Source organism: Gambusia affinis, linkage group LG23 (assembly GCF_019740435.1).
Source record: "Gambusia affinis linkage group LG23, SWU_Gaff_1.0, whole genome shotgun sequence".
In the NCBI taxonomy this organism is placed as follows: Eukaryota; Metazoa; Chordata; class Actinopteri; order Cyprinodontiformes; family Poeciliidae; genus Gambusia; species Gambusia affinis.
Genome location: NC_057890.1, coordinates 16,254,212 through 16,266,657, shown reverse-complemented (window position 1 = coordinate 16,266,657; position 12,446 = coordinate 16,254,212). Strand labels below are relative to the sequence as shown.

Here is a 12,446-nt window from a genome sequence, read left to right as displayed (position 1 = left end):
AACCTGCCAGAGAAAGTGTGGCAATGACAGCATGAATTAAAACAACAGTATATTAATTTACATATTTATTACAATTAAATATTTTTTTTTATATTGTACGTAGAATTAATCAAATTTAAATCTTCATGCGAACAACTTGAAACCCTTCACTCTTTACTGTGGATTCTCAGGTAACTATGAAGTATAAAAGGACCATATTGTTGCTAGTGTAACATAATGTAACTGAACTTGAAGAAGATATAAGCCCAAAAAATGCTTCCACGTGTCTAAAACTCCCTAAATACAACATAAAATACAACTGATCAAACATCTAAAATTACCGCTGAAACTTTAAATAAAATATTTGACTAATTTAGTGTATGTTTAAACAGCCCAAATTCAGCTGATTAAAACGCACCCGGTTTAGATTTGCTTAAAATGTGTATATTATTCTGAGAGTCCGTGTCGCCACTTCCTATCTTCGCGGCCGTAACGGTCGCTAGCTTACCGCGGCCGGTCGCTCTCCACGCCGACTGCGGCTCTAACTGTCCCGCCGCCCTGACTGTCAGAGGCGGCTTAAACTAACCTGAGCTCGGCCTCAAAACACACCTCCACCACAGGCTTCAGCTAAAATCAAAACCAAAAAAGCCAAACTAATAAAGGCGATAAGTCGGGAGGGAGGTTTTAATGTTTACGGTTTGTTGATGCTCAACCCCGGGCTGCTCCTCGCCACCCAGCGCCCAAAGCGGTGAATGATGCTCGGGCAGCTGCGTGCCACGACACGTCGCTGCTCCCTTCCTCAGACCCCCTGAAAACCCGCTCCGTTTTCAGCTTAAAAAAATAAATAAATAGAAAAAATATAAAAACAAATCCAATCCTACCGTAGACATCGGTTAGTGCTGATGGGTCCTTCCTCTTGTGGAGAGTGGACAGGCTGCGTCGGATCAGGCTGCTCCTGCGGGGTCTCTGCCTCCTCCCACCGGCCGCCTCTGGTCGGGCTGCTGGGAAACTCTGTGTTGAAACGGCCGACGGACCGCCTGCCTGTCCGCAGACAACAGGAGATTTTCAGACAGCTACACAAATATGAGCTCCTAAGTGGGCAGGGCGTGTCAGGCAGCCCGTGAGCCCTCCCCTAACCCGCCCGGAACATGCAGTTCTGCCCTGAGCGGACCGAGCGCCAAGGTAAATGTCATTCACAAATCCCCACGTGGCTCCAATCTACACTATAATATAATATTATATAATATTCAATACGCTATTGAGGATGGTGATGCTGTGGACAGGAAGGACAGCTGCTAGCAGTCAGTCCTGCAGCGTGACTGAAGAGTCCTCTGACTGAAGACAGCTGCTTTTCCATTACTAACATGCGGAAAACTTTGTTGGAAAAATCTTGATATTGCAATTGTTGTTTTCATTAAAGACGAAACGCAATTAAAATCACACCTGAAGAACCATCATCATCCAACTACTTCCTGTCATTGTCTTTTTGGTGGTTTGGTTCAGTGGCCACATCCGGTTGTTGATCATGTGACTCATGTGATGCAAAACAGTGTTTCAATTGCAGTTTTTCAAAATAAAACAATTTCAATGAAAAATAAAAAACACTTAAGTGAAAAACTATTTTCCACAATTGATGTGTCCATTAAACAAATTTATTTTCAAAATGTCAAATTGCATAATTAAATGATGAATAGAAACATAGCTACTGTTGCTTTTAACAAGCTGCATTTCCATTACATATGTGCGCAAACCTTTGTACATTTTCTGCTAACGCTGAAAGGGAAAAATATTTTGCTATTATAGCGTTTCCTTTGAATAAGAAACTCAACTAAAAATCAACATGAATCGTTTGGTTCAAGCAATAAGTCATTAAAAAATATCCTGCGCCATCATTCTACGACCACTTCCTGTCGTCTTCTTTGTGGTTTCTACAAGTGGCAACATCTGGTTGTCGATCAGATGTGACTCGTGTGATGCAAAAACAAAATTACAATTTTGCAAAATAAACCAATTTCAAAGCAACAAAACTCCTCTTTTTGAAATTGGTGTATTTTCAATTTATAGTCAATTATATGGTTAATAGAAAGGCAGCTACTGAGATGATTGAGATGCCCTCCAATATGTCCGAATTAAAACAATCCTGCAAAAAAAGTGGGTAAAATATCCTCCCAAAAATCACCCGTTTCCCTAAATTCCTATAATTTTAACCATTAAACATTAATTTCTCCCTGTAGCCATGGGAACAACTTAAAGGCACCATGCTGGTTTAATTATGTCTCATTTCTGAGCCTGGAGGCACATGTTGCCTTTTTAGTGCAACAGCTGTGATATAATCTGCAGTAAATTTCAGCTGTGCGGCTGAGTTTCACTCTAAACGACATGCAGGTGCTGAGAACTGTAACGTCTGCATGAGTCGCGCTCTCACAGATCTGCTTCTGCACAGTGTGGAGCCAAATCCAGTCAGTGTGCATAATGAGCAGACTGCAGACTAGGATTTGACCCACAAACCTCAAGGTGGCTGCTGCATGCCAGCAGGATTTACTGCTGCACTAAAAAAACAAACAAAAAAACAAAACAAATTCTGTACTGGTGATCCAGAAAGGTTGTTTTATTTTTGATTCTGCTGCTGAGATATGCTTGAAGTTGTCAGGTTTAAGCTGGAGGAGAGGAAGCATGCTTGGGACACTGTCGGGCTTAGATTTGGTCTTCCTGCAAGATTAATTTATAAAAAACAGAGGAAACTGAACAATACATCCAACAGCTGAATATCCTGGGATATTCAGCTGTTTACAAACGTCACAACTGATCATAAAATCCCAAAAACATATGGTAATAGGAAGTGTCTGACTAATAACTTTATGTAAGTTCAACAATTATGAAACCAGGCTGTAGATAAGATGGAGTTTTGGTCTGTGGTGACCTCTAGTGGTCATATTGGAGAACTGCACTTTGGAAGAAAAGCAGATTTTTTCCTACTAAATTTTAATAAAATGAAACATCGGCTCCTTAAAATGTCACATTTATGAAAAATGTAAAAGCAAATAATGATGCTAAACATTTCTATTTTTTTTCCAGATTTGCAAATATAATTATGTCAGTGTTTGGTAAAAGCAGAAGCTAGTGAAGCGCCACCATGTGGCCAAAGATGTCATAGCATGAAAAAATTAATCAAGATTTTAGCAGATATCCTTATATTTTGTGAAAGTAAAAATCAAAATTGAGCCACTTTTCTTGCATTTTTTTTTCCGTGTACGCTGCCATGTTAATTTTAAAATTACTTAAAATGTTTTGAAATCTAGACGTGGTAAAATAATTTTTATTCTAGATGGGAAGAAGCCTGTAGTCGATAAATAATTAAAAAAAATTATTGGCTGCTATATAATTATTAAATATTTTAATAACTTGAAAATAAATGCGTCAAACATAAAAAAAACATGAGTTTTGTCATTGGATGGATGGATGGATGGATGTAAAGCTAAATCAGCTCGTTTTTCTGATGAGTAAAACAAATATATTTTTTAATGTTTTGTCATAATATCTTTAAAAACATGATTTTTAAAGATCATGCGTTCATCGCAGAACACATTATAATTTATGTGTTCTGCGATGAGTTTAGTACAGAACAAAATGTAAATAAATACAATATTTGTCTTTTTCTTGTATGTTTGAAATAAAAGTTTTGGTAAACAGGTAAACAGAGAACCTGGGGAGACGAAACGGAACTGCGGCGGTTTGTCAAGTTTGACTAATTTACCAGAAAAAATTTGATTAGCTGCTAGCCATTAGCTGATTAGCAGAAGTGCGCCCACCACTTGACATCCATCATTATTACTAACCTAATCAGTAGCTTAAAAAAAACTATGTTAGCATTTTGGAGCAGTCAACGTGTCGGGAAGACAACCCACAAATCTGATTTGGTTACATAAAAAAGCTGATTTACAAAGCCAAGGTGGCGGACTAAACCAGGAGTTTTCAGAGATTTTGACTGAATTAAGCTTTGATAAGATGTCATAAAAGCAGTAGAATATACATTACCATGGAAAAACAACAACAAAACATAAAAAATGTTACCATAGCAATTTATCTTGTGCAGATACATTTTAGGTTATCTGTGAACTGCGCTAACAGCTAGCTTAAAATAAGGATCACAACGCAAATTAACTTAATTTTGGCATAAAATTAAATAATTGCACGGTTAAATTCACATCACATCTAAAACACGTACTTATTTACATCATTAACGTACCTTTTCTCCCCACCTGCGTAAAAGATACATTTTACAAGCTCTGTTGCAAATCGTCTTGATTGCCGTTAAGCTGCCTTTGCCTTAAGTAAAACAGGAAGTTGTCCCTTCAAAACAAAAGCATCACAACACAAACAGGAAGTTAACCATATTTAAAACTTAATTAAAGCCAGAGACCTTTTAGGTTATTAGTATAGTCAACATTTTTTTCTACATACTTCTCAAACACTGCAAAATGTTTATATTTAATCTTCTCATGTTTATTCTATATAAATAAACATGAATAAACATGGTGTAGAAACGTATTTTGTGTTAATTCTAACAAAGTTAAAAATGCATTTTGTTAAATAACCAGTTTACGTCATTACTCATTTCAAATGTGCAAATTTGATCTGTTGAATTTGCACATTTGAGGGACATGTGAAGGAGGGAGATGTGTATAGTTAACTATTGTAAGTTACATCATCATAGATCATGTCACACTTCAGTTTGTAGCTGACTGCCATCTTGGTAGGTATCCATAACAATCATGACAGGTGTTGCTTTGACAACAATAAACAAGCTCTTGCCTCATCCATAACTTATAAACAGCATATTGCAACAATTAATTTTTGAGTACCATACCCACCTCTGTGTAATATCAACACTTGATTGAGCCGTAATAAACCACACAGTGGCAATTCCGCAATGAATTGTTCGTGTGTCAAGAATTTTATTTTGACAGCATCTCAGAATATAATACAAGTAAACAAGTTTGTTGTTTTTTTGTTGTTTTTTTTTTGCAAAAGTTAATATATTCATAGTGTTGCATTTTAATAAAAATAGTTGCTCACTTCTTACAGTCTCTGTGACCACCAATAGTTACACTTGTTCTACATAGAGATATTTGTTCAGGGTCTACACACTGCTAACACACCGCACAGTGAAACAGAGCTGCTCGGGTGCTGTGGGGGAAACGCGTCATCAAACGAAACATCCTCTGACTTCTGCTCAGCTTGGCTCCACGGAAAGCAGCGACTTATGCAAAAGTTTCAGCTTCTGTGTCAAACTCAAGTGATTTCATAAGAGAAAAAACAATCCCGCACAACGTTTAGGTCGAGGCCGAAGAGCCGAGCTGATGATTTTCTCCTCCTCCTCTGTGCTGGATTCTGTTTTACAATCAGTCAGCTTAGTCCTTGTGTAATTACGGATTACAGCAGCAAACATAATGAGTCCCCGTCTCCCTTTGCTCTTTTAAAAGCTCTGAGCGCTTCCTTTAGCCGAGCAGAGGAAGGAAACTTTAATGCTCGATTTCTCGGGGGGCGGAGAGAGAATTACCAGGTACAGATGATAGAACAAGAATTTTTAACACCCCCCCAAAAAAACAAAAGTTTGCTTAAAAAGTGGGTTTATGCTTCAAGTTATTTACTGTCAAAACATCAATGAGGTAAAGCCTAAAAAGTAAAACAGAAAAGAGGATTGATGTGCTTTTTTTCTGCTTGATGTGAGCTGCACTCAGATTCACAAGGGAACTAGGGCTGGACGATATGAGCATTTCATATCAGCAAATATTGACAATTATTGATCAGATTTTTTTATTTTAAATATCTTAAAAGCTGCCAAACTGGTGACATGAACCTTCCTGTTTTATCCTCAGTTTTCACTTCACCCCAATTTTTATTTTTACGCAGTGACAAGACATGAAACTGCTGCTGCGCAAGTTACTCAACATGTTGCTAGACAACCAGAGAATGAGTGAGTTACTAGGCAGCCAAAGAGTGACTGAGTCGGTTGATTCCACCAAATTAGCTGAGCTGTCTGTGAGAGGTTGAGCAGCTAAAGCCGTTTTCCTCTGACTACATTCCCCAGAATGCTGTGCGGTTCTGGATCAGAATGTATTGTTATTGATTTTTTTGTCCAGCCCTAGTTAAAACATGGGGGGGGAAAAAGCAACAAATTGTAAAGTCTAAATCAATAATGCAGTTTTCTGTTTTGGTATTAAACTTTTTAAATATATATATATATTAGATTTTCTTCTATCTTATTGTTTCTCTATGGGTTTGGTCAAAGTTTTGTTCCTTTTTCCTTTGGAAACTTTGTCAAGACCAGTCCAAGCATAGATCTGGACCCGGGTTAGCTGGAGCATGTCACTCCCACCCTCTACTGCAAACAGTTTTATCTGCAAGTCGCCGTGGCCCTGTGTGTCCAAATACTCTTCTGGTCAGAAGTTTACATACACTAGTTATGGGCATAAACAGGGTATCTGTTTAACCAACTCAAATTGAAGACTTGATGAATAAAATTTAATATCTGTATCACAGGACATTGAGAAACTGATGTGGATCAGAAAAGCAAACCGTGGTTTGCATAAAAATCTAGATTTTGATTTGGTTGAAAGGAACTCTGGTGTGGTTTGAATGCATGTGTGGATAAAAACAGACTGGAAACGGCTTCAAAATCAGGAAGTGCACTATAAACCAGGGCATTCCAAGTAAATACAACCAAAACAAACGTGCGTCTAGCACTAGCAAGAAAAATAGCTTGTAGTCTTTTACCAAAATGTGTAAATGTGTAATTTCCTTTGGCGGTTCTTGGTGCAGCGCCCCTACAGGTGAGGAGGGGAACAGTTCTTTCAAAAGGTTTGGTTTGTTTGAAACAGTGCAGTGTGAAAGCGAACCACACCAGCTGAAAATGAACAATGTTGCAATTTTTGTCCCAAATTTAACAGAGTCTAACAGACTATGTAGTGTGAAAATGTACATACACTCATTATGGGCATAAACATGGTTTGTGCAGGTTTCACCAACTCAAACTGAAGACTGTTTAAGACCACTGAGTGAAATTTAAGATCTGCATAATGGGAAATTATTGAAAAACTGATGTGGATCAAAAAAGCAAACTGGTTCACCTAAAAACCTAGGCTTTGGTTTGGTTTGGTTGAAGTGAACTTTGGTGCGTTTCAAGTGCAAGTGGACAGGAAACTGCTTCAAAATCAGTGCATTCTGGGTAAATACAACCAAAACAAACATGCATATCTAGCGCAAGCAAAAGAAATTGCTTGTAATCTTCTACCAAAGACAAAAGTGAAATGCTACAAACGCTAAAATCTGACCCCCAAAAAGTCTCCTTCAGAGGTTTTTGTGTAATTTCCTTTGATGGTTCTTGGTGCAGCGCCCCCACAGGTGTGGAGGAGAAATTTTCTTTCAAAGGGTTTGATTTGTTTGAAACGATGCAGTGTGAAAGCGGTCCGCACCAGCTGCTCCTAAATCTAACTGAGTATACCAAACTATCAAGAGTGAATATTTATCAACAAATAAATACTTAAAGGTAAACTTAAGGTTTACGTTCCACAGAAAAAAAATAAAATAAAAGGTGAATCCATGAATGTTGAACATTTAAAATAAATAATGGATTCCTAATATTACTACAATTCATGCCCATTAGGAATGTAAACAACTGACCAGAACTGATAGCTTAATAAAATCCTCCTAAAACAAAACGTCAGCTTAAAATGAGCTTTGGCACAGATATTCCTCTCCTCACATCACACAGTGCAACAACAGATCACAATCATGAAGCCTCAGTAACATCCAATACAACTCAAGGGCCCAAACGCCTCGTAATAAATTCCCTAACAGGCTTACTAATTGAGTTAAAAGGTGCTGACATTTGATTACACGACTAAGTGTGTTTTATTTTTAAATCGAACATAATTGTGTTGGACCTGATTTGCAAATCAGAGATGACCCAAAATGAACCATTTGCTCAAACAAAAAACCCCAAATAATGGGTTCATAATTATACTTGTGGAATAAATTAATATACTTCATTATATATCACATTTAAAAAATACAGTTTCTAATAAATTTCTGTGAAGTTGGTGTTTTTATAGCAGCCAGACTTGTAGTCAGTCTAAGGCACGCTTCTCTGTCACCGTCATTCATCTCTCAGTGTTTGAACGGACACCGTCGTCACACATTGCTTTGTTTTCTTTTCTTTTCTTCTTAAGCACAAGAACGACAATAAAAATGGATAAACGAGACAATCGTACGGAACAGAAACAGACGATCGCAGAGGAAACCCCAAGTTGCTTTGCTTGAACTCTCATCAGTTTTCTTATAAGATTCTTCACTATGAAGATGGTCTTATTTACAAACTGTTTAATATTTTTTATATAGCATCTCTTTAATCATGTGATGGATTAGTTGAGAGCGGTCTCTGTTAAGGCAAAGCTCGGCTGATGAGTGGATTTCATTTCTGCTGTCACGTTTTGATTCATTCACTCCTCAGAAAGCAGACAAACCTTCTTACAAAGGGGACTTATTATACTTCTTTGGATTTTTCACTAACTTTCTACTTCTATTTGGGTTTCTACTGCTTCTGAAGAACAGACCAAACAACAGAAACTTCTGAACAGAAATCTCACTGTGGCAACAAAAAGCCTTTAACCTCTTACACCCTAAGCAAGCCGAGGTCACATGGCAGCTGGACCCACCGGTGGGTCCGTCGGGTTCTAGAGGTTAAGATTAGATTTTTACCAAACACTTAAAAAAGCCATTTTTTGACAATAAATTAATGTATTTTAGTGTCTGGAAAATAAGACGTCTCACCTAGTAACCCCAGAGAAGGCCAGCCCGTTACTTAGCAACCCCAGTAAAGTTCTGTCGTCACCTAGCAACCCAAGTGGAGCTCCAGCACGTTTGGTCAGCTAATTTTACTGCTGTATGCGCTGTACAATGGCTGCTGGAAGAGAGGGGTTAATCTGCAGACTGAAAGTGGGTGTTTCTAAAGAGTTCCAGCAGCAGAAATCGTTCAGAAACTTACAAAAATCACACTTGGTGGTTGCTTTAAAAAGTTTAACAAGAACATATGTTAAGGATACAATTTATTTGTCTCAATGCCACTCTAACAGTTTTTCAGTGTTTTTAACATCCTATGTCTGTTTTCACATCATTTCAGTAACCAAAATGGATTTTGTTCAACGTTTAGTGCCTCCTAGTGAAAATTGCTACTGTTATTAAAACCCTGTGATTTACAGTATGTTGATGCTCTTGTTTTGAAATGCACCCAGATGCTCTCTGGAAAGAGAGGCGGGAGGAGAAGTTAAGCTAATATCGAACTGGCTAATACAATAAGTTTGTCAAAAGTGCTTAAAGTGCAACTATAAGGCATTCAGATACCTCCAAGTAACAACATCAAGCTCATAAAACCAAAATAAACTAAAGCAATATTTTAAGAAGGAAAAGCTGAATGATGTTAATTTGGTCCAGTGAAGTGTGCCTCTTGAGAAATGCCTTCCTTTGGAAACGCCTACTTCGTCTGCAGACAAACCTACTTGGCTGGAAAAGACAAATGTTTTGTTGTTGAGCTACCATGCAAAAACCACTTTCTGCATTCTTGTTGGTTGCGCAGGAGGCTCCGCTTCTGCTTTTCAAAGACATAGCTTTGTATAATTGCGCATCTGTTTGCAGCCATTTTCATGTGCAAGTGTAAACGCTGAGTGGGGATCATGGATTGGCCTTAAAGTGGCAGAGACCCTAACACAGCTGATTCTGAAAGAACTGACTAAAATCTCATTATTTAAGAATGATTTTGTGCAAAAAATTTAATAAACATGTTTTGTTTAAACCATAAATCTATCCTAACCGGTTCAAAAAAGTATAATAGGTCACCTTTCAACATTCCACTTCATAAAATAGACTACAATTTGAACAGTAAATATATTTATATATAAAAAAATCCAAGCCTGCTTTCTGTCCAGCTCAGTTCGGGAGTTCAGAGGTTTCAGAAAGTTCTCACTCTGCTACTGATTGCTCTTTCTTCTTAAAGTGGATGACTTTCCAGTTTTTAAGGTGGTGGGTGTAACATAATGCTTCAGAATAATTTAAAATACAGTAGTATAAATAAAAGTTTTAAAAGTCGTGGTCCAGATAAGCCCGCACCGCTTCGTGTTTGTCTGTTGGAGGATGTGAAGGTGATGGTTCAGTCTGGATAAATGTGGACGCTGCTGCTGCTGCGGCGGTGGCGATGTTATCTGCTGAGGGTGGACGCGCCGGCGCGCAGCGTGCTGGGCAGCTTGTCTGATCCAGGGATCTTCCACGGACCGGGCGAGACCGTGGCCTTCCTTCCCGCTCCGGTGGCGCTGCTGGTGCTCTTGCCTCTTTGCTCTGCGCTTTCCCTGGCGTTTCCGTTAGTGTGTGGGATCTTAGAGCCGCCGGGAGAGTGAGTCCTCTCCTTGGACTGTCCTCTGGTGCTCCTCAAAGGTTTGGACTCCCCGCCTTGTCCCTCCTTGTCCCCATCTCCGTCAGTAGTGTGCTGCTGCAGCCTGTGTCCCTTACGGGTGGACCTGCCACCGTCGCCTTTGGCGATTCTCCTCCCCTGACTCATGGCGTCTCTGTTCAGCAGCAGCTCGGCTTTCAGGGGGCTCTTGGAACGCTCCGTCCTGCTGGCGTCCCGGGTGGCGTCTAGAGGAGGCAAATGAAGAGGGTCGGGGTCGGGGGCCAAATGAGATGAAGGCGTTGGCATGGAGAGGCTGTCAGTGGGAGGGCCTACTTCCGACAGGCTTGGGGAGGCTGAAGGGCGACCATCCCATGGGGCGGCATTGTCTGGAACAAGAAGAGATGCAGTCAGAAACCAAAAATAAACCCAAACACCACTGCACAACAGAAAACACTGCAGAGAATAGAACTGGGTGATAAAAAGTCCCAGAAATGATGGAGATAAAGGATAATATTGTTGTTTTGAGACCTTTTTCAATACTGTAATGATAACAGTTCAATTCAAATTTTGTTTTCGCAAGTACTATGCAATAAGACAAATTTTCCCAGAAATTATTGCGATACACGATAATTATTTATATTATCAACTAGTACACCGAGGCTTATCACAACAGCAAATTTTACTGGACAATCAAAAGTCCCAGAAATGATTACGATAAACAATAAAATTGTCAATTTCCAAGTAATTTAATGATAATGACATAATTATGCAAGTTTTTTTTAATTGCAAGTACTAATCAATAGGTTTTACTGGACTATACATTTTTAATATCAATATGACAAATTTTACTGGATGTTAAATTATCCAAGAAATTATTGCGATAAACGATAATATTGTTGTTTTGAGACAATTTTCAACTCAAGATAATGGCGTAGTAATGTAAGTACATTGAGGGCTAACACAATATATTTTACTGGACAATAAATTGTCCCAGAAATAATAGAAACAGTTGAAAAAACACTAACTTATTGCCAGAAACTGGGGGTTGGGTTGCGCCATTTTTAAAATCAGCTGAGACCCAAATGGACGTACAAAAACATGCAAAATATGAATTTTGTACAGAAAAATGTACCAAAAAAAATCACATAATTTGACCTAAAATGTGATAAAATCATGTTTTGGTTTGAATTTTGATGGATTCAGAAACTAATTGAATACAATTTAACATGTCTTATCACACTATATAATAACATCAATCAGTCAATTTCTAAAAGCTGAAGTATCAAGATTAAAGCAGCTCTGGCTCCTACATCCACATGCGTCGGAGAGCAGCTCTACTTTCAGAAAACATCAATCTGCCTCCCACAGCTCTCTTTAAGGCTGAGGACAATCTAAAAGCTTGGCGGAAAATCGAATCCAGGTTTAATGAAATGGACGACGGGCCCAACAGGGCGGCGTTTCGGGGGGGGATGAAAACTGAGTATGCCCCCCTTCACCGTGAATCCACGAAGCTTTTCTCCAAAAAAAGGAGAAGAAAAAAAAGAACAACTCCCTGCTCTCACAGACTGTTAGCTCCTGTTTCTGCACCGCTAAGCCTCGGTCCCTCGGCCATCAGTCATTTCCAGCCGCCCAGGCAGGGGGCAGGAAGCTGCAGCAGCACTGAGAGACTCAGTTACAACAAAACCCATGTTAGTAATGTCACAGAAAGTTCGTTGTTTGCCTTGTAAATTAATAAATGCTAAATGATATGGTAATTTCTACTGTCAGCTCAGGCATAAGAGCTGGAGGGACTTTTTTTTTTAAAACTAAAAACTTTTTTTTTTTTTTTTTTTTTTTTAAATTAAAAACTGAAGGCTTTCTGGATTAAATGAGTGAGGATGGAAATGTGCCTACAGATAAAAAAATATTTACAGAATTTATTCCTTTTAATTTTCTGAGTCTGACCCAAATTCACTGAATGTTACAGCAGCAAACAAAAACATTGCTGCCCTAATTCCCTGTTATGTATATTAAGATTCACAATGAG

At 38.6% G+C, this 12,446-nt stretch overlaps 2 protein-coding genes across 14 annotated transcripts in view; both read right to left on the bottom strand.

Moving 5' to 3' along the window:
• si:dkey-97m3.1 (fatty acyl-CoA reductase 1) overlaps positions 1-4,330 on the bottom strand; it is a 56,967-nt gene extending 52,637 nt beyond the window's left edge. The window contains exons 1-2 of the mRNA XM_044108695.1: positions 4,226-4,330; positions 861-1,020 (exon numbers count right to left, since the gene is read on the bottom strand). Of these exons, the coding sequence (XP_043964630.1) occupies positions 861-869 (9 nt within the window). The 5' untranslated portion in view covers positions 870-1,020; positions 4,226-4,330. The remainder of the gene's footprint in view (positions 1-860; positions 1,021-4,225) is intronic.
• A 568-nt stretch (positions 4,331-4,898) lies between these two features.
• Positions 4,899-12,446, bottom strand: part of magi2a (membrane associated guanylate kinase, WW and PDZ domain containing 2a) — a 285,915-nt gene continuing 278,367 nt past the window's right edge. For 12 of the 13 annotated variants that reach the window (XM_044108683.1, XM_044108686.1, XM_044108687.1 and 9 more), the window contains one exon: positions 4,899-10,806. In XM_044108683.1, the coding sequence (XP_043964618.1) occupies positions 10,232-10,806 (575 nt within the window). In that variant the 3' untranslated portion in view covers positions 4,899-10,231. The remainder of the gene's footprint in view (positions 10,807-12,446) is intronic. The other variant, XM_044108690.1, reaches the window with a different exon arrangement.